Source organism: Moschus berezovskii, chromosome 27 (genome assembly GCF_049115385.1).
Source record: "Moschus berezovskii isolate FMDL1 chromosome 27, NW_MosBer_1.0, whole genome shotgun sequence".
Classification (NCBI taxonomy): domain Eukaryota; kingdom Metazoa; phylum Chordata; class Mammalia; order Artiodactyla; family Moschidae; genus Moschus; species Moschus berezovskii.
This window is the reverse complement of record NC_142486.1, coordinates 41185445-41207588: the sequence shown is the minus strand read 5'-3', so window position 1 is coordinate 41207588 and position 22144 is coordinate 41185445. Positions and strand designations below refer to the sequence as shown.

At 57.9% G+C, this 22144-nt stretch overlaps 1 protein-coding gene across 2 annotated transcripts in view; it reads right to left on the bottom strand.

Moving 5' to 3' along the window:
- Positions 1-20764, bottom strand: part of UNKL (unk like zinc finger) — a 32404-nt gene extending 11640 nt beyond the window's left edge. The window contains exons 1-9 of one of the 2 annotated variants that reach the window (XM_055409104.2): positions 20614-20764; positions 19177-19386; positions 9853-10029; positions 9416-9549; positions 6800-6935; positions 5483-5600; positions 4986-5070; positions 4384-4469; positions 1011-1073 (exon numbers count right to left, since the gene is read on the bottom strand). In XM_055409104.2, coding sequence (XP_055265079.2) covers positions 1011-1073; positions 4384-4469; positions 4986-5070; positions 5483-5600; positions 6800-6935; positions 9416-9549; positions 9853-10029; positions 19177-19386; positions 20614-20690 — 1086 coding nt within the window. In that variant the 5' untranslated portion in view covers positions 20691-20764. The remainder of the gene's footprint in view (positions 1-1010; positions 1074-4383; positions 4470-4985; positions 5071-5482; positions 5601-6799; positions 6936-9415; positions 9550-9852; positions 10030-19176; positions 19387-20613) is intronic. The other variant, XM_055409105.2, reaches the window with a different exon arrangement.
- Between the last annotated feature and the right edge of the window lie 1380 nt (positions 20765-22144).

Sequence of the window (22144 nt, the reverse complement as noted above, 5' to 3'; positions counted from 1 at the left end):
AAAAGTCCCCTGGGAGGCACCCTCGGGGCACTAAGAAAACCAGCAGAAAAGAAACAGCGAGACCCTGTCCACTTGGGGATTTAAAAGAAAAGCTCCGAGCAGAGACAAGTGACAACCGAGCAGAGAGTGTGTGCTTGCTGTCCGCCGGCCAGGCCCCGGCCTTGCGAAGCTGGCCAAGCTCCCTCTGCCTTTTTATGATGGCAGAAAAATGCGTGTCCCATGTCTGAAAAAAATCCCTGTTTCTCAAACAACTCGGTTAAATGAGCACATGGGAAGCTGGGTGGCACAGAACAGAGAGAAAGGGCCTGACTCGGGAGGAAGCCTCTGTGTAGCCTCATAGCTCCCGCAGAGGTGAGAACGAGCCCAGGTTGTGACCCAAGAGGGAGCCAGGCTCACCAACGGACGCTGTCGTGGGCTCAGCTGGAACTGGCATGGGGATCCTGACCCCTGCACCTCTGAGCGGGACCTGACTGGGAGTCGGGTCTTCACCGAGGGAATCAAGTTAAGATGAGGTTGTCAGGGCAGGTCCTGATCAACAGGACTCATGTCCTGATGGCAAAAGGACGACTGGAGACCGACACAGACGCAGAGGGAAGATGGCGCCCACTGGCGGACAGTGGCCCGGGGAGGGACTGACGCCGCCGACCCCCCTGTCTGCGACTTCAGGCTTCGGACGGAACCAAGGCCTGAGGTTTAAGCCTCGGTCTGTGGGGCTGTCACGGCCACCCCGGGGACACCCACACAGGAGACCACGAAGGGCACCTCTTCTTTTCCCAGGGTGGGGGGAAACTTTAAGAGGCTTTGGTTCTGTTGTTCCTGAGGTATAGCACGTTTTTTAAAACAGGAAAACAAAGGACACGAGGAACAGATGACTCTACGGAGACCGTGAGAAAGGAGCTGTCTCACAAGTGGACGTCAGCCCGGTCACTGTGTGAGGCGGGGGTGCGTGTGGCCAGCTGCGTGCAGAGCCCTAACACAGGCAGAGGTCGGTGGCAGACAGCACGAGGTACCTGCTTGCCGTCCTGCTCACTGGCCTTCTGGCTGCCGTCAGCAGGTGACTCTCTCCGCTTCGCCTGCAACAGAAAACGCACTGGCTGTTGGAAGGAGAAGCAGTTGATCAGAACCACACAGAGAGACCTAAGCTCCACCAGGAAGGCAGGAAAGGCAAAAGCACTGAAGTCCAAGAGACAGAAAAAGCTTTCAAGTCGCTGCTTCTGTGTCAGCTCTCCTGGGCTCCATTTTCCGCACCCGACGTGGATCTCTGAGTTCTTGGCTGGTCTGTTAGAGGTCCCTGAACCCACAGTGTCAAACAAAGCGTCCCAGGCAGGGCTGCACCTCCAGAGTGGGGAGAGTCTTGGAAAGTCAACCCCTGAGGCAAAGGATGGTTTCCTGAAGATGATTCTCTGCCCTCTCCTGACCTGGACACAGCCCCCTCCCTCCCAAGAGGAGGGGAAGAGCTTCACCCCAGAGAACTCAAATCACCTGGGGCTGCAGGAGGCTGAACCTCCCCACAAACTCTCTGCACAACCCTCCTCTGCCACCATTTCCCCCATGTCTTTACTATCCCATAATCCAGCTCCCTGAAAGCAGAAACCCCTAGGTCTAGTCACTTCTCCACAATTTATCAGTCTCTGTTAAAACGGTAGATGAGAAAAAAAAAAAAAAAACGGTAGATGAGTCCCCAGGTCCGGCATCCCAATGCATAAATAATAAGTCTTTTCTCCAGCTAAGCTGCCTTTGGTCAGTTTAACTTGCGGGACCCCAGACACTAAACCTAAAAGGGTAGAGGGAACCATTTTTTCCCCCTTGCCTGTGCATGTGGACCTCCTGACTCTCACAAACAGCCTTCTGGGGAAACTGTGCACAAGGATGGCTTTGCCTGTGGCGTTTGGGGCCTGGACTCTCTCAGGTCAAACGTCAGCACAAAGCTGCTGTGAAACATCCTGCAGGCCTGAGAAGTATTCTGATTTCTGTGTCTAATCTTATGACGAGTGAACCTGTGATGGCTCCTGTCACCCCGTCCTGTTTGGTTTCTGGATTTGCGGAAGGACCCGTGGAGGGTGGAGAAGTGATGCTCACACTGGCCCTGGACGGGGCCCCTTGCTCTTGCCCAATGGCTCAACTCCGAGGCCATCTGGGTATCTCTGCTTTCCTAGAATTCCACAAGTGACCCTGCGACCCCAGTTTGGGCAATGGCTCCAAGGCCCTGACCCGGGTCCCGAGACCCTTGCTCTAAGGAGAAGCTACACTGTGAAGGAGCCAGGCCATCCTGAAACAGCTCCGCTCGGCTTCCTCATCAAGTCCCAGGGCTCTGCCCTATCCAGGCCCCTCTGCCTCTGCCCTGTGCCGGGAACGGGGGTGGGGGCTCACGCTCTGCAACGTCAGGAACTCCCATCACACTGAGCAGGCACTGCGCTGTGCACAAACACTCTGGGATGGGGCAGGAGGAGGGGTGAGAGCAGTGGGCCTCTGGGCACAGAGCACTTCACTCACGCTCAGCTCGGCTGTCAAAGGGGATGAGATTCTGGGAAACAGGGAAGGGAAGCTGCCCTCTGGTCCGAGTCCCCACTTGGCTTATTTATTTTTTCGTAGAAGGCAATGGCAAGCCACTCCAGTACTCTTGCCTAGAAAATCCCATGGACAGAGGAGCCTAGTAGGCTGCAGTCCATGGGGTCGCTAAGGGTCGGACACGACTGAGCGACTTCACTTTCACTTTTCACTTTCACACATTGGAGAAGGAAATGGCAACCCACTCCAGTGTTCTTGCCTGGAGAATCCCAGGGACGGGGGAGCCTGGTGGGCTTCCGTATATGGGGTCACACAGAGTCGGGCATGTATGAAGTGACTTAGCATTTATTTATTTGGCTGTGTGGGGTCTTAGCTGCGGCCCACGGGATCAAGTTCCCTGACCAGGTGGATCAAACCCAGGCCCCCAGCATTGGGAGCTCAGTCTTAGCTCCAGTCTACCAGGTCACCAACAAGTCCCCTCACCATCACCTTAAATGAAAATGGCTCGTTTGGGACAGCAAGACCCATGTTGAGGTCTGAGGGTCTCCAAACACCCCAACTGATGTACTACCTTAGGGTCTTGACCAAACCAACCGTCCCTGACCTGACGCTGAGAGGCATGGGCCCTATCTGACCCCGGTGCCTCAGATCTCACATGTTTCCTGGACTCTCAAAGTCTATTTGAGCATTTGCTGAAAACGTGGGGCAGAAAGAACAGCCAGTTTCCAGGTCCTGCTCCTATCCAGGGGAAGGCTGGATATTTCACTCAGAAACACTTTGCTCCAATCTTTTATTGGACACTTTGTAACAGAGAAGAACAAATCTGACTCCATATTGGATCTCTTGCACTTAAACATTTGTATTGTATTGCTTTTGCTACAAGTTAATCACTAAAAGAATGTTGCCTATGGTCTGAAATATACAGGCTAGACCGACCAACCACAGTCCCACTCCCATTTTAGAGAAAAAGAAGCCTGAATTCTAACTGGGTTCTCTGGGAAGCTAGCCTACCGTTTTCTTGGTCTGCTGGCTTTCTGAATAAAGTTGCTATTCCTTGCCCCAACAACTCAAGTCTTTTGACTTATGACCTGTTGTGGTGAGCAGTACAAGGGATTCCGTAACAATTCCTTGGAGGATCTTAACTTCTCCCTCAATTTCCAGTTCTGGAGATTCCAGTCTCAGGCCCTGCCGAATTCTAGCTCACATAAGGTCAACCAGAAGTGGTGGCTGGACCACTGCTGTTCACCCTGCAGGGGCTGCACTGGAGTCCCACCTCAGGGTAGCTGAGGAGCTGGGAGAGGGGTGCATCCAGGTGAAGCCATGCCTACAGCAGCGGTGGAACTGGGAGCCCGACCCAGGCACAGGCCAGGCATCGCCCAGGAGGGCAGCCCAACTCCCTGCCCGGCTGAAAGAACTCAGCTCCGTCTGCAGGCAGATGCGGAGGCAGCACCTGCGGATGGCTTTGTCGAAGTCACGGACGGTGCAGAAGAACTCCTGTGACACTCGCTACCCCGAGACGGCGCCCCCAAGACACGCCTGTGCCTCAGACACCGAGTCCCAAGCTGCCAGCTGTGCTCCTCACGGGGGAGCTGCCAGCACAGCTTCGCCTGCCCAGTGGGGGTCTTCTTCACCCTCAGGCAGAGATCATGCCTCACACGTGACTGACACGTGCGTGTCTGCCAAAACGCAAGGCCAAGAAAGTCCACCTGGGTCAGGACTTGGCCAGGAATTTTCTAGATGTTTCTGCGAGGAGCCATCAACCCTACAGGCAGGCCACCCCCAACTGCATCACCCAGAGACCACACCCATCCAAGTGCCCAACCCTGGATTCAAACCAAATGGCAGCGGGCATCCTCCTCGGACGCCCCCACTTACGTGTCCGGGCTGCCCGCTGGGGGTCGCGGGGACGCTGGCAAGGGCGAGATCTCGGCAGCCCCAGTCGCTGGCCATCCCGAGGCTCTCTGCCAAGAAAGGGGGCTTTGAGTGGCTCCTGGTTGAGACTCTGGTTAAGGGACCCCAAGCTGGGGGGGTGGGCGAGTGCATACTAGTCTCTGACAGGTGTGAGCTGACCTGCAGGGGACCCTCACATCTTCTGGGGCGAATCATGAATGACTCCAAAGTCATGAAGAATTTCAAAAGGAAAAGCCACCCTCACCATTAAAATAGAAAAAAAAAAAATAGTAAAATCGGAATTCGTAACATGCTCCTAAGAGCAGGAACCCATGCTCACAGCTTTAGGAGGAAGCGCCCGGGGGCAGCGAGGAAGTGCTGTGTCTGTGCACCTCCTGAACCTGAGGCTGCTTCCCCTTCAGGTGCTTTGTACAGGCTCATCTGGTCACAGTGACTGCACTCAGGACCCTGGGGCACCCAGAGGCGGGGCCAGGCTGGGCCCCAGGAGGCCCAGAGGCCCCCGCCCCTCCCAGCCACCCTCGCCCGAGGCGGAGCCCCCGCCCACTCCTTGCAAAGGTGGCACGTACTGTCCACGTGCGCGAAGGCGCAGAAAGGGCCCCGGGGGCAGTGCCCGGTCTGGCGCATGTCGTTGCACTTGGTCGACTTGTAGATCTAGGAAACAAGGGCGACACAGCACACAGAGTGCCGGGCTGGAGACGTGTGTCCGCGGGAGGCCCGGAGCCAAAGCAGTCACGGCGCAGAACTCAAAAGAACCACACCACAACGGGGTCTCCTGAAGAAGATGGATGCAGACAGCATGCCTCCCACCCCCCACCCCTCCCAGGGGCCCCAGGACACCCCGCCTGCGTGGGGCCCGTCAGCCCCAGGAACCATGAGGGCCCAGGCCAGTCCTGTGGCGCCTGTCCTTGAAGCCACCCTCCAAGTCAGCTCGGCCACTTGGCATTTCCTGAAAGAGGCATCTGGTTCAGTGCCCGCCATCCAGCAGGTACCCAAGGAGTGCCTGCTAAGCGTCCACGGCATCCACCCCGTGAACAGACTGTGAGCCCCCAGCGGGCACCCGTACCTCGGGGTGGAACTGCTGCTCCGTGCGCGAGTGGCAGTGTGCACAGCTGTCCCCGCTCGCGCACCTGGACGGCTCGCCCCACTCGTCACCACGCTTCACGCTGGGGCAGGGCGTGGACCTGTGGAGGAGGGGTCGGGCGGGTAGACAGCCTCCCCACGTGCTACTGGGGGGCCAGGCGCCAGCCCTGTACACTCTGGCCCTTCCTCACCAGGACAAGCATCCAGGAGATCCCAGAAGGCAACTGGGAGCCCATTTTCATTTTCCACAAAGTGTGAGGTGAGTCTCAGTCAGAGCCCCCAGAGCCCCTGAGACTCAGCCGGGCCTCCTGCAGCATCTGGGTGACCAGGTCCAACCCCACCCGGCCCGCCGGGGACTAATACCCTCTTTCTCCTTGCCAGACTGCTTCAGCACTGAACCTGAGACCTGGGTCCCATGACACGAAAACCCTGACAACCCCCTCCATGCTTCAGGTGCTTCCCGTCAGCGTTACTGTATGGGGTTTATTTCAAACTTATCTGTGGGAAACAGGACATATTTTACGATTTTCTACCCTTTCTATGTGCAGTAAAATTTTCTTCATCTTCTTGTGATGACATCAAGCGACTGAAACTCAGAGGTTCTCTGACCCTCAACTCTAGTTGAACCACTCAGAACAGTAGCTGTCATAAGAAGACCTCTTTCTACGGGAAAGCCAAGTGAGGCACGCGAGGCAGTGTCAAACGACTGCAGAGTGGCTCTTCGCTCAAAGAAGAAACTGCACACAGAGCTGGAGGCCCACAGGAGGGGCAGCGTGAGGGCCCAGATGCCCGGACACCCCTGGGGGTCCTGCGCCCCCAGCCCCCACCCTGCCCAGTGCCGGGCCCACGCGGCAGGTTGGGAAACCCGAGGATAAGCCGGGCACCAAGGTGAGGACAGCTGGAGGGAGGAGGAGATGGCCCAGGAAGAGATCAGGACTGCCCAGGTGCACGGCCCCAGGTGAGACCCAAACCCACAACCCGAGGCGGTCAGGCCCCTGAGAGGGTGAAGCAGGCTGTGGGCACCGGGACGCCCAGCCTCGCCAGGGTGGGCCCTCACCAGCAGGTACCCTCGCCGGAGGGCGCACAGGTCGTGGGGGGTAATGGGGAAAAACAGGAGCCACACCCTGACCACACCTGCCACCATGGGGGCATCTGCTGGGCTGGCATCCCTGGACAATGGGGCCTCCAGGGAGGCTGAAGGGAGCTGAGGGGCCGCTGCCTAAAGCAGAGCCTCGAGCCGGACGTGAGCCCGGCGGAGGGGCGGCCAGGCCCACACCTGCAACCTGGGGCCCAGGTTCACCTGTATTGGAACTGCCGGGGGTCCCGCCGCCGGTCCCTGCTGTTGTGGAAGTGTGGGCAGGCGTAGCCCTGGCGGCACAGGCGTGGTGGCTTGGGGCACTGCTCTGTCTTGTAGCTGCCCAGCACGAAGTTGGTGTCTGCAAGACAGGGGTCCACACGGGGACGTGCGCACACCCGCTCACAGCACACCTCACGCGCACACCCGCTAACGGCGGCCACACTGCCACAGGCGTCTCTGGGCAGACAACGAGAAACACCATGCGGCCCATCCTGCGGTGGGAGGGAAAGGAGCAAAGCACGGATACGTGTGCCACATGGGTGAGCCTTAAGCAGGCCGGACACACGAGGTCAGCGAGAGCGGCAGACACGGAGGGCACGATCTGATCCTACTTAAAGGAAGCGTCCAGGACAGGCCAACCCGCGGCAGAGTGTGGCCGGGGCTTCTTTGGGGAGACTGGACAGAGTTTTAGAACTGGATGAAAGTGAAGGATGCGCAACACTGAACAGACTAGAAACCTTCGAAATACACTTTTAAAAGGCTCAGTCTGACCCACAGGTGATGCTGTGACAGCCGTCCCCGGCCCCAGGGCCACCGCCTGTGGGGAGGCAGCAGCCGCGTGAGAAGCGCCCGAGTGCTCCACAATGTGGACCCCAGACCTGTCCTGAGAAACAAACTCTATTTTCTAAATGGTTCATTTCATGTCCTCTGAATTTTCTCTCAAAGCAAAAATTAAAACCTACCAAGGGTTATTTATAAGCCGTATCCAATAAAAGGAGATTCTTGAAAATAATACCCATTCCTGGGCAATGTGGGAGACCTGGGTTCGATCTGTGGGTTGGGAAGATCCCCTGGAGAAGGGAATGGCTGCCCACTCCAGTGTTGAGGTGTTGCGCGAAAGGCCGAGACAGTGCTGTGACGACCCCCAGGACACGCTTCCACGCCCAAGTTTAACGGCCCCACCCCCACCAGGCCAAACTCAGTTCCAAACAACTGATTAAATGACAAAAGACATGAGCCACACAGCAGGGCATGGTGAGGACAAAAGGAGTTTGAACAGAAAAGATGATTTTGAGAAAATAAAAATTGTAAGCTATTTGTTCACAAGCACTGACCGAAGGCCTCCAACAGACAGAGGTCCCACACTGCATGGCGTGAACCACAAGGAAGCAGGCGGCGTGGCAGCATCTGTGAGTCCAGGGGCCATGGACGCCCACTGGAGGGCGATGGATGAGCAAGCCCCCCAGACCTCTTCAGCAATAAGAAGAAAGACACTGGCGAGCCCTGAAGAGACACGGGGACCCCGGCACGCACAGCACCAAGTGCGACGCCTGCAGCCTGTGGCTCCAGCTGTGCGACAGGACCCGGGGGGAAGGTCAGTGGCCCGCAGGGCTGGGGAGGGACCGGCCCTGGGGCAGAGGGGGTCTGAGGGCAGTGACATCCTAAGGGGAGGATCAGAGTCATTATACATCCTCCCAAACCCGGAAGATGCACAAGGCAGGTGAGAAGCCTGGGGAAGGCTGGCCAGCTCACAATCATGTCTCAATACAATCGTGATTCAATCCTGGTTGCCAACTGTAACAAATGTTACCGCATCAATCGTAGGTGTTCCTGAAGCATTTACAAAGAACTTCCCTAAGAAATAAACTCTGCTCCTTAAAAACCCAAACCACAGGGCTGAGAGTCACTGGGCCTTGCCCAGCCCACTTTGCTTCTTCAAGCTCAGCCTGCCTGACGGTGACGAGGGTGCTCACACCCCGACCCGGGCCGCCAGCCGGAGTGCACGGGTGGAGCTGGGATCTCGGACCAGGGGGCTGAGGGGCTGCAACACAAGACGGCTACTCTGTTGAATGACAAGCTCTGAGGTGCCGGCAGGTGGGAGCTGCAGGCGGCCGCTTCCCTGTGCCAGCCTCTCCCCGGGGAACATGGCACGGCTGGACCAGCACACGAATGGCAGACCACGAGGCCCATCCTGAGAAGGCCTGGGCAGCCTCCGTTATACACGCATGCCTGGGCCCCTGGCGGTTCAGGGTTCAGCGAGCAAAGGAAAGACCCTCGCAGGGAACTCAGCACTGAAGTGAGGCAGCCTGAAGTGCTGTGTGCGAAGCTTCCGAGGAGACATGCTGGCATAACTTAGGGGTGGCCAGGCGGGGGCGGGCGTCTCTTAAAACCACACCGCCAGAGAGAAGCATAAACAGGCGGCGCCATAGAGGCAGAGCCAGGTCAGGGCTGTGAAGGGGGACCACTAACAGGCAGGGGTTTCTGTCCCAGGTGATGGAATGTTCTGGAACCAGAGTTGACAGCCACACACACTGCGGACACACCGAACGCCGTGAGCTGCGACGCTGAAATGGTTAAGATGTAAGATTCATGTTGTGAGTGTTTCACAGTTAAAACCACTCTCTGCCAATGGCCATCACCTGTGAGGCTGCCGGGGAGCAGGCGGGCTCCGGGACCGGACGCCCTGCAGGAGCAGGGGCCGCCGCATAGTCCCGTCCCCAAGCAGCCCAGGGGCCAGACCCATGAGCAGGGGTGCTGATGGGGGCCGGCACGCACGGAGCCTCGGTCTCGAGGTCCACCGCGCAAGCGCTCTGCAGACAGCGGCGGCCGCGGGGTTACCTTGCCACCGGGGGTCCTCGCCCAGGATCTTCTCCATCAGGGCCTGGCTGGCCAGGACCCCGGGCTGCAGGTCAGGGACGCCATCCCCGGCGCCAAGCTGGCCGTTCTGCAGGGCTTCCTGTGCCTGCAGCTCCCTGAAACCAAACAACGCGTGGTCACAGCACTGCGGCCCGTCTGAAGCCTCAGACCGCGAGGCCGCCACTGGGCTCTGTCACTTCACGGAGCCACCTATGCATGTCCGTCCCGGGAAGGCCGCCTCGACTCAAACCCCAACAGCCTCAGAGCCGAGAACCCAAGCTCCCCGCGCCTGGGTCAGCAGGACAGCAGCGGGTCACTCTCTCCTTAGGAATAAAATCCAGGCCCTGAAAGAGCCACTGGAGGCAAGTGAAGCCCGAGGCCGGGGGAGCAGAGCGGTTCCCGGCAGGACCGCCACTCACCGGGCATCGCACACGGGCGGCCGCAGGTCCAGCGGGCCGTGGGCGAAGGCGCAGTGCGGCCCGTTCCTCACGCAGTGGCCCCGCGCGTCCGTCTCGTGGATGCAGGCGCCCGTCTTATAGTAGCGCAGGTGGTACTTGCGCTCCGTGTCCCCGGTCGTCCGGTGCAGGTAAGGACACCTGGGGGCAGAGGACAGGGCATGTCGGGGCCCCGTGGCCACCGTGACACCCACTTGCCCCCGGCCGTCTGGTTCGCATTGGCTTTTCCAGGATGCCTGCTCTGGTCGGAGGGTGAACAGCACCAGAACCCCATCCCTGCGCCACACCCCTCCCACGGCCCTCAGACCCCACGATGCCCTCGATGGCACGTGGGAGGAATGCACAACACCCAGGCTCCTGGAAAATCACCCTTCATAACTTTTTGAATGAAGTGGAAAACAAAGTTCCCATCAGACAAGTTGCTGGCAGGCTCTCCCTCCTCCCATCCAGGTGCTTCTGGGGACCCCTTGGCAGAGGCGGCACCGGAGGACGCTGTGGGGGACAGGCCGGGGAGAAGTGGCTGGGGGAGGACGGGGCAGCGTCCCTGAGGCCACACAAAGGCCCAGAGCTTCACATGCCCAGGGAGAGCCATGGGCAGCTCCGGGAGCACCAAGGATCAGGGTCCAGGCCAGGTCAAGGGTCCCACGCAGGGAGGTGTCAGCAGTGAGGCGGCATGGACGGTCCCAGCACACACGGCGGGAACGAGCCCACCTCTAGGTCGGTCCCTCCAGACAAAAGCCAGGGACACAGAAGGATGGGACAGGAGCCCCTCGGAGCAGCCCCCAGACGGCCCAAGACTGACGCAGGCCCCAGGTGCAGGCCCCCAGGTCTGAGAACGTGGCCCTTGACCCCTCCCCGAGACGGCAAGGCAGCACCGCGTGGGGCTTGGGAAAGGCCCACTCCTGCCTCGCTGTCAGGGGGCTGTGGACCCGGGTGCTGGGAGCACCTGAGGGGATGCGGGGGGCTCCCAAGCAGAGCACAGATGGATGGACAGGACCAAGGGTAAAAGGAAAGCAACTGAGGGGCCAGCAATCCACACCCCCATCTCAGAAGATGAAGAAACCGAGGCTCTGAGTTCAGGCGGCTCACCCCAGACCTGACCACACCTCTGGCGTGCAGGCTGTGAGCGGGAGGCAGGAGGCAGACAGGACACCGTGCCCGGCAAGCCCCAGGGGCCCTGCAGCCACCAGGCAGAAGGTAAACGCTGCGGGCCCCGAAGGGATGCCTCCGGATGCGCCCCCAGAAGAGCCGGGGTCTCGAGGAGATACCTGTGCCCCCCACGACCAGAGACACAAGAGCTTAAAGCTGGAAACGAGCAAGGCGTGGTCCATGCGGACAGCGGAGTCAGTGCGGACGTGGCCACAATGGGGGTGAACCCTGAACATGTCACATTATGGGAACCAAGCCAGACACCGGGGGACAGATACTGTTGAGGTCATTTCACACTTTCACAGCAACGGGAAGGAGAGCGTGGGGCCCGGGGAGGGGGAGGGGGTACGGGTGCGCAAGAGGGCGGAGCTTCTGTCTGGGAGAAAGAATCTGGGAATAGACGGTGGTTGTACATTTTGAATGTAATTAACGATGCTGAATTGCACATTTTAAAATAGTTAAAATGGCAAACTTCAGGGATGTTATCACAACTTAAAGTCCATTGGAGACAGAGAAGAAAGCAAGAGCCGCTGTCCACGTTTGTAGTGAAACACACACTCACAGGGACACGCATCACAGGGCACACCTGGCTGGCCCGTGGCATTTCACCTGAGTGGCAGCATCCAGTTCAAGAGGACGGAACACAGGCAGCCCGAGGGCCCTTCACATGGACACGGGGGTGGAGGGGATGGACCGCACCCTTTTGTGTGAGGCTGGAACTGAAAGTGAGGCAATTCCTCCAATTACCTCCGCACAAACACTTCCGGGCAATCCCAGCAGCCGGAGCCCGTCCTCGTGAGAAAAAGGAAAAGAGGAAGGTGCAGAAAGCGGGTTACAGGTCAAGTTGGTCCCCACTTTGCAAAAAAGAAAAGAAAAAACTTAACTATTACTGTCTTGCATACAGATATGAGAAAGGAAACACTCCACGTGCTGAGCGTGCTCTACATGCCCGAATACGAGCTGTCTCCTCCGTGTTGCCAGCGACAAGTTCCAAGGGACAGTTTTCAGGGAGTGTGAGTGAAATGGTCAGACATCTCCTTAGGAGTTTTACTGTGTTAGGTGGTTAGGTGCCGGTGCAGCCTGCTTTAAAATCCCTCCCTCAGAGTTGCATCTCACGTTTCAAGCTCCTCCCGGCACTCCTGCACATCTCTGCGTGACTCAGTCCCTGGGGCCCCAGAGAGGAGAGCTGTCGGGGAGCAGCCTCTGCCACACCTGGGAGCCTGTTCTAGAATAAGGAGCCCCCATTTTTTGCATTAATATACAGACTAACATCACTAACAAATAAAGAATGTAGAATTAGGGACCAGAAGGTCACAGGACGAAGGCTAGAGAAACAAACCAGGAACTTACATCAGTGAAAATGCAAAGGGTCTGGAGCAGAGAGGCACTCGTCTTGCTTCTGATGAGAGAAACTCACCTGGAGGGCCACCTGTTCGGGACGGAACACTGGGCGCAGGGCGACAGCCAAGTGACACTGTTGCCGGCCAGTGACAGGCACCCAGAGGACACGTGCCCTCACCTTCTGTCCCAGTAACCCTCACAGACAGACTGGCAAACCTAGACAGAAAGATGTGCTGTTTGTAATTGCCAAAGGTTGGAGACAACTGAGTTGTGGGATAAACACCAAGGGAGCTCCGCAGAGGCAGAGGAGTGAGCTGGTGGTTTGTATGAGCGGGTGGTCTGCGTGGAGGGCTTCGGGAGGGGCGCCAGGAGGCACCGCGAGGTAAAAGCACCAAGAAAAGGAAGCTCAGCACCCTACAGTTTACATTGGAAGGTGGGGGGGGGGCAAGAATCCAGACACACCATCTTCTTCCGTCAGAAAGTATGGAAGGAAGGGCTGTTTCGTGGGGACATAGTTTTGGTTTGAAGATGGAGCAGTTTTGGAGGTGGATGGTGGTGATGGCTGCACAACACTGTGAATGAACTCAACACCATTACACCGTACACAGAAAAGAGCGAAGCTGACAAATTCAATGTCATGTTTCGCTTCAATAAAAGATAAAGCGACTTAAATAGGAAAACGGCCATTCTGCAAAAACAGTTCCAGTCTTCAGGAGCACTCACTCATCTACTGTACGTTTAAAGGAAGAGAATTCCAGAGTCTGGGGAGGGGGCCAGCACACCAGAGCCGAGGCAGCATCTGCAGGTCTGTCTGTGGAACCAAGCCTGCAGAACAGGCCGAGCAGGACCACAGGACCGCGAGCTGACGCAGGCTGTGGCAGAGGCTGCGGGACCCCCCAGACCCAGGGAGGGAATGTGGTGGGCGCCACACCCCACCTATTTCCTAGCCATCTCTCAGGTCCGCTCTTAGCATCATTTTGTTTCTTTGCCAGTACCATCTCCATGGCAACCAGAACCCGGCCAAGGTCTCCCCTCTCCCGAGCACTGAGAACCGAACAGGCACTATTATTTCACTAGGGGCACGTCACCTCTGCTTATTACACGGCTTGAAAGCATGAGCTGAGATTAAGATATTGGAGAACATTTAATGAAAAGAAAATGGCTTCACCTAAGAACATCTAAGGGGCTTCCCTGGCAGCTCAGATGGTAAAGAATCTACCTATAATGCAGGAGACCTGGGTTCAACCGCTGGGCTGGGAGGATCCCCAGGAGAAGGAAATGGCAACCCACCCCAGTATTCTTGCCTGGAGAATCCCATGGACAGAGGAGCCTGGCGTGCTACAGTTCATGGGGTCGCAAAGAGTTGGACACGACTGAACAACTAATAGACACTAAGAACATCTAAGAAACAAAAGGGACCAAACCTAGGCCCTCACCGAAGTGGAGAAGGGGCCAGGAGACCCCAGGGGTCAGCTCAATACGGCAGGCTGGTGCTTCCTCGCTGCAGGAATTCAGTCATCCACTCCCCGGGCCACTGATAGCCTGGCAGCACGTGTAACATGACTCGGTCCCACAGCCCACCAAATTCAGGGCGGTGCCCACAGCTGACAAACCCATCCAACCAGTGACCCACTCAGTCTAATTAACACATGGCTCCATGGACACCGTGGTGTAGCAGCACATGTTAGACACAGGTCTGCTGCGAAGCTCTGGAGCCGCTGGAACCAGGAGGGAGGGGTAGAGAGGAACACGGCTCCAGGAGTTCCTTCCTGCAACTCACCCCAAGCAATGGTGGACCCACAGACTCAGTGCCACTCTGCATTGACACCAGTCAGCAAGCCAGGCCGGAGCGCATCAAAACCATCTGGACAGTCTGGGCTGACACCAGTGGGAACCGTGGGTCTAAACTGAGGACAAGTCCCCAGGTGATGGTGCAGCTGCTAGGCTGGGGCTGCACTGGGAGGACCGCTGGGCTCAGAGGGACACTCGAGTACAATGTGATTCTCTCCTGGTCCTCAAGGAGCGGGAATGGAAAGTGAGTGGCAGCAGAAAAATGGGAAAAGGAAGACCTGTGGGCCACATCCAGCTAGGGGCAGGGGAGTAGGGGGATGAAGAAAAGGGGAGGTCTTGTGGAGAGAAGCTTGAGAGTCTCCTGTCCAACACTAGGGGCGAGGGGCTGCCAGCTAACCCCATGCTGACACACCTGTCCTCTGCACCCCCAGCCTCTGGCTTCCAAGGGCTTCCCTGGACTCCCGAGTCAGGCCAGCCACCCCTCATTAATCCCTAACATGGACCATCAGCCCGGCAATGTCCACCGCCCTCCTCTGAGCCCCCCAGCTGCCATCCTCGCCAGGGGCCCTGTCCCTGCAGTGGCCATCTCCCCACTCACCCCTAAGGAGCACCAGAGCTCTCGCGTTCTCACAGTCCCCTTTCAGTCACCGCAGGACAAACCAAAGTGCTAACGTCACTCTCACGTTCTTCTAGCTCCTCTACCTACCGGTCTCTCACAGATCCGACTCAGTCACCCGATTGTAATGTCCTTAAGTTGGCCAGCTTGTAAGCCTGTGTTTTCCTCAAGACTGTTAAGTAGCCCCTGACTCCTAAATAGGGCTTCCCAGGTAGCTCAGTGGTAAAAAATCTGCCTGCAATGCAGGAGACACAGGTTTGACCCCTGGATGGGAAAGATTCTCCGGAGGAGGAAATGGCAACCTACTCCAGTATTCTTGCCTGGAGAAACCCGGGGACAGAGGAGCCTGGTGGGCTACAGCCTATGGGGTCGCACAGAGTCAGACGTGACTGAGCAACTGAGCACGCACAACTCCTAAATATTCTGCTCTGATGTTCCCAGCCTGCCCTTGGCTTTCACCTCACCCCCAAAAGCCCAAGTAGAGTTCACTCATAAAGTCGGTTTAACACCAAGAGTTTATAACCCTCCTGCAGTGAACAGACTTTCACCTAAGCCTTGGGTCCCAGGACACCCGACTCTTTAAAGGTGGCAAGAGCATCTCTCAGCAGAGGCCGAAATAAGGATCCGTACAACACAACAGGCACACCAAACCCTGGGCATGTAGAAAAGTTTCTGCAGGTCAGCAAGCTCCCATGGTGCCCAGATTCACAGGTGGAAGGCCCCAAATCACACATCATCGCCGAGGCAATGGGGCCGTGTTACCAGATGCCCCCGGTGCAGTGGGGAGAGGACACGGCCTGCAGGTGGAGCCACGTCAGGGAGCCCTGCAGGCAGGCAGGCCTCTAGAGCCAACCTGGAAACCTACAGCACGGGAACGAGGCAGGCCCACTTCTTACCAAAACCAAGAAAAAAAACATCTATTAAACGTAGGGCCTGGAAGGCCACCCACAGGAGGTCTACCCTGGGCAGAAGGAGGGTTATCAGGGAAGAGGGAGGCAACTGTGTACCTGGCAGAGTTGGGGGACGCTTGTATTGTTTGCCAATGAAAACATTTCCGGGAGGGGCCCCTCGGAGTCCTGGAGGGGACTTCGCTTTGAACTGACCTCTGTAGAGGCACCTGACACCCTTTACAAGCACAGGAGGGACACAAGGTCTCCGGGGAGCGGAAGCACAGCGGGTTCCGGGTGGGAAGACCCGTGAGCAGGACCAGCTGGGGGCCCGGGGGCCGCTCTCGGACAGCTCTCAGCGGGCGGCTGACCTGGAGAGACCCGCGGCCACGCTGTGCTCCGGCCTGCGCCTCCAGCCTAGGGAATACCTGAGACGGATCCGCAGGAGGGTGGGGAAACTCGCACCCAGGGCTGCGGCCCGACCCCGCGGCCAGAGGCAGCACCGGCTGACTCCGGAGTAAGCGAGGCGAGCGGTCCACCTGCGCGACCCCACGCCAGGGGGTGGGGGAGGGTAGGGGGGGGTGAATGCCGGTTCCCACAGGGGCGGGGCGGGTTCCCACGGGGGCGGGCCACGCTGGGGAAGGGGCGTGGCCGCCGGAACAAAGGGCGCCGCGGGACTGGGGGCGGGCCCATAGGGTGTCCGCTGGGGACGGGGCGGGGCGGGGCCAGGGAGGAGGGGAGACAGAGAGGAGGGTGACAGCCGAGGGGGAAAAGGGGTGACGCGAGGAGGGGGTTGTGCCGGGGGGAGGGGAGAGGAGATGGGGGGCTACCCAGAGACAGCTGGAGTTCCCACTGGGGTGGTGGGGACTGGTGGGGAGAGTGCCCCAGGAGAAGGGATGACAGCAAGAGGGGAGAATGACCACCTGCCTAGCACAGGAGGTAACATCAGGGATGCCAGCCTTCTTGGGGGTCCCGGCTTCTGCCTGTGGCTCAGTCCCACGGCTCCCCCATCAGACTGGTAGAACAACCTTGGACGCACAAGTCACCTGAGTCGGCTGAAGGGTCTTTGCTCTCTGATACATATTCATGATTTACAGTAATAGGTTGGTCCTATAAAAGCCCAAAACAGACATTTCAAGAACCAATGAAGTGAAATAAAAGGAAGGAGGCTCTTTCCCTGCTCTGAAGGGTAGAATCTATTTACAGATCCCATGGCAACCCTGCATGAGCCAGAATATGTAATTCAACAGGACAGACTCCAGGAAAGTCCATCTTAGGCTGAATGAGCAGTGATTACTAACGTGGGACTCTCAGGGGAGACGTCTGGCCTGTCAGACACTTCCTGTGGGGCTGAAGCAAGTCATCTCACATGCTCAATCGAAGTCACAAAGGAAATCTTTAAGAAGACACATGTGTACTTTCATACTGTGTGTACATGTTCACAGGATACACCCCAAACAGTGTCAGACGCCCACTGTACTCCCATTCTTCTCAGTGTTGACCTGCATGCTATTCAGGCTACAAGTGTTTCCACCACCACCACCACCACCACCCCTGCCCCCACCATGCTGCCCCACTTGTGGGATCTTAGTTCCTCCACCAAGGACTGAACCTAGGCCCTTGGCAGTGGAAGTGTGTAGTCCTGACACTGGACCACCAGGGGATTCCCCATGTTAACATTTTTATAATAAACTGCAATACTATTAATATTTAAACCCAGCTTAAAAGGACCATCACCAGGTAGGTGTTCATTGCAGTACTTTTCATCACATAGGAACTGGACCCTACCCTGATGCCCAGCAATGGGTCTGAATCAATACCAGCCCATTCAGACTCTGGAACCCAAAACAGCCACTAAAATACGCTTTCTTTTCATCATCCGTGAATACTGCCAATCAGTTTCCCATCCTGGACTCTGGAATAGGGTCACACATGCTAGGTGACTGGATCTTTGCACCAGAGTCTCATCAGTGGCCCCCTGGGGGCAACTCAAGACTTCCATTCAGGAGAGGTGACTGAAATGGCCAAGGGAAATGAGGGGCCAGGGGCTAAGCTTTAGCTAGACAAAAACATCTCTCTTCCAAACACCCGTTTGCAGGAAACAGCAGCTCAAGATGCAATTAAATAACGCACTTTTAAGACCTCACAGAATATAATACCATCTTAACCAAAATGGAGCCAGTTACATTATTTCCACAGGCTCCAGGCTGTCTTAACAACTTTGACTATCTGGTGTTCAATTAAAAACCCCTCAGGAAGTAGACAGAGCTGTTAAGATGATCACCATAGATCAAAAGTTTACTCCCTGGACCTAAGCATTTTCAAAATGAAAAATAGGGGACTTCCCTAATGGTCCAGTGGTTAAGACTTCACTGTCTAACACAGGGGAGTGCGGATATGATCCCTGGAAGCTAAGATCCCACATACCTCAGGGCCAAGGAACCAAACCAAAAGCAGAAACAATACTGCAGCAGATTCAATAAAGACTTTAAAATATTTATCGATTAGCGTCAGTCGCTCAGTTGTGTCTGACTCTGAGACACTATGGACTGTACCCCTCCAGGCTCCTCCATCCATGGGATTCTCCAGGCAAGAGTATTGGAGTGGGTTGCCATGCCCTTCTCCAGGGGATCTTCCCGACCCAGGGATTGAATCTGGGTCTCCCACATTGCAGATTCTTTAACATCTGAGCCACCAGGGAATCCCCGGATAAACCAAAAAGACCTCCCCCAAATCAGACTTGGATCTGACAGAAGCTGAACCCTAGACAACCCCCTTGTTTTTTCCAAGAGGCCCTGGGGCACAGCGCTGCCACTTCACTTCCAGGTGGGACTGGAGAGGCTCTTTCTTCTCAAACAGCCCACAGGAAAAAAGCAAGACCTCCTGCTACCAATCTCTGCTGGTTTCACCAACATACAATCTAACTTGTACTTTCCTTGTTTTCGTATTTTACATACTTCAAAATGAAGACATCTGTTCATAACACCATTAGGAAACTTGTAAAAAAAAAAAAAACAACCAAAACAAAATATGGATTTCTTAAACTTTAAAAGTGCTATACAAGTGACAGTCTGCAAATAACCCTCCTGTCAATTCTTTAAAATTTAAACATATAAACAGCAAGCAAGAAGCCATTCTGGATACACGTGCACGATGTGAGCAAACCTTCTAACAAGCTCTCTGACCAGAATGCAAGAGACGGCTACAAAATGATCCTAAACTCAAAAGCTGTACCTCGTGAGAGTTAGCTCTAATGCAGGGAGTTCAGAGAACTGGGCCGTGATCAAAGCAGGAAGCAAGGCAAAGTCGGTTTGCCCCCTGCAAGGGCTATCCCCCAACCAGACGCGGTCCTTCCCGCACTGGCTGACAAATGTCCCCACCAAGACCAGCGGTCACGGGGAAACTTCAAAGCCGAGACGGGGCCTGCCGGCGCGAGGGGCCTGGAAGCCCGCGTCCGCACCCGCCGGGTGTGGGCCGCGCCGCCCCGCAGCCGCGCGCACTCACTCGTCACCGTCCGGGCACACGCCGCTGGCCTCGTCGTACTTGGAGCAGTACACGTCCGGGCTGTAGTTGAAAGTGCCGTCGCGCCTGCGGAGCGGTCTGCGCCGACGCTGATTTAGGAAATGCCAATGGAAACAGGTAAATGGCCTGTGCTGGGTGCACTTGTGCTGCACAAACAGGGAGCACTGCTCTGTCCTAAACTCCTTTAGATACCTAAAAAGACAAACAGCGTTGGGGTCGCTTCCGCCGCCGCCGCCGCCGCCGGCGGGCGGCCCGAGGACTCCTGGGCAGGGGTCGGACCCCGTGCGCCCGAAGGCCCCGACCCCAGGCACGATCCCCCACTCTGCCGCCCACCGCCCCGCTCCCCCGGCCCAGACGCATTTCTCGGACCCCAGACACGATCCCACATCCCCGACCCCAGGCGCAGTCCCAAGCTCCAATCCCAGGCGCGAACCCCGCCCCAGGCGAAGACCCCATCCCCGACCTCAGGCGCAGCTACCCATCCCAGACCGCAGGTGTTATCCCCAATCTCACGGGCGACCTCTCACTCCAAGTTCAGACCCCTCCCCACCTCCCTTCCCTCTCCCCTTGCCCCGCCTCCCTCTCCCCTCAATCCGTCTCCCTTCAGTCCCCTCCACCGCCGCCCTGGAAGCCCACGCGCGTTCCTCGGATCCCAGGAATGGTTCGTCAATCCCAGACACGGTCCCCGACCCCAGGCCCGACCCTGCAGAATCCAGAAGAGGATTGGCCCAGGGCGCAGCTGGCCCATCTCGGAGCTCAGGCGTGACACCCACTCCGATTCCAGACGGTCCCAGGCGGCCGCTCCCCCAGAGCCCAGGAGAGTCTCCTGGATCTCAGGCGCGTTCCCTCAGACCCCGCGCGCAGCCCCCTCATACGGAACACAGACTCGATCTCCGGGACTGCAGGCGCGCCCCGGCCCCAGAGCCCCGGTACCAGCCCCGAGCCAAGGAGGCAGCCGGAGTCCAGATGGCAGCCCTTCCCTCGAGCCCAGGCGCGGCCCCCCATCCCCGACCACAGGCGCATTCTCGGCGGCCCAGACCCGCGACCCCAGGCGCTGCTCTCCGGTCCTCAACCCAGGTGCGTGGACCCCCGACCCCGTCCCCAAGCCCCCAAGCCCAGGTGCCACTCCAGAACCTGGGCGCCGCCTCCTGAGCTCAGGCGGCGGCAGCCGAGTAGGATGGCGGGCCACCCTCCAGAGCCCAGGCACCGCGCGGAGGCTGGGGGGCCAGCTGGCTCGGGGCCGGCAGGTGAGAGGAGGGGGCCGGGGGAACGGGGAGAGGGGCGGCGCGGGGCCCCAGGCCGCACCCGGCGGCAGCTCCCAGGCCCTGGGGCGCGGGGGCGCGGGCGCGCGGGCCCGAGGAGCGCGGGGCCGCCCCCTGCCCCGCCCCCGCTCCTGCCGCGGCCGACCGGGGCACTGACCTGTAGTGGGTCGGCTTCTCCGTCTGCGGGGGGGACCCGCTCAGCGCCGCCGCCGCCGCTTTCGAAACCGACGGCATTTTCAGTCAAAACAATGCAGCGCGCATGCGCCGCGCGCGCCCGCCCCCGCCTCTCCGGATCTCCCCCCGCGTCGAGCCCACCCGCGCCCCCCGCCCGGCCGGCCACGCCCTCCCGCCACGCCACACCCGCGCGCCACGCCCCCATCCGGCGCCCGGCGCGGAGCCGTCGGCCCTGGGCGCCTCCGGTCATCCTGCGCCCGGAGGGGACGCGCACGCACCTCGGACCCCGCCACGCCCCGAGCCCGCCGTCCCGGCCGGTAGCCCCTACCCACTCCCGCGGGGTCCCTGAAGCCCACGTCCGCGGCCCTGCTGCATCCTTCACCCCAGCAGGGCTGCCCACGCGCTCCGCACGCCGGACAGCGCCCTGCGCAACTCCAAGCTCCGAGACAGAGGACAGGTCCCGAGTAAAGACCGCGCGGCCCGGCTGTCACACGCGCCTTCACTCATTCTGTGTCCTGGGGGGATGCTGAGACCGCGAAGAGTGGCTCCAGTTGCTTAGGGCTCGGTGTGGGAGACAAGGAGGCGGAAAGAGGCCTGACTGCTCACCGGCACCCGGTTCTTTTAGGCGTACGAACAGGTCCTAAAATTAGAATGTGGTAGTGGCTGCTCCCTGCGAACGTACTAAAAAATTTTACTTGTTTACTTTGGATGGGTGAATATGAACTGCATATCAATAGAGCTGATTTTTCAGAAAGAATCCAAAGGCGCGAAGTCAAGGAGACACAGACACACACCCTTCGCCAAAAGGGTGGGAGGGGATGCACAGAGGGCGGGAACTCCGGGGCAGGCAACATCCGCCCCCCACCCCAGCTTCCGGCCCCCCTCAAGACCCACACGAAGGTCCAACTCAGTGGTCCCTGAAGGAAGAAGCACGGTGTGCATTTGAGGAAGAAGAACCCAGGCCCAGAGCACATTATTTTGTAAATATGTAGCATAAAACATTCTTTTTTTTTTTTTTTCCAGGGCTAGGTGGCTTGTGGGATTTTAGTTCACCGACCAGGAATTTAACCAAGCCCTCAGGGCAGTGAGACTGCAGAGTCCTAACCACTGGACCTCCAGGGAATTCCCAGGACGTTAAATGTTCAACCTCGCCAGTAATTTTTTTAATGCAAATTAAACAAAGAAGGGGGCTTCCCAAGGCAGTGCAAGTCCTAAAGAACCTGACTGCCAATGCAGGAGACAAGGGTTCAATCCCTGAGTCGGGAAGATCCCCTGAAGGAGGAAACAGCAACCCACTCTAGTCTTCTTGTCTGGAGAAGCCCGGTGGACAGAAGGGCCTGGTGAGCTATAGTCCATAGGGTCCAAAAGAGTCGGACACTACTGAAGCGACTTAGAACACACAAATAAGAGCTCTTGGAACAGGCACTTTTGTCATTATTCTGAACAGAAAACCAACAACACTCTAACCTGCAGCACAAATACCCTTGAAGGAAGTGTGGCTAGAAGGAAAGGGT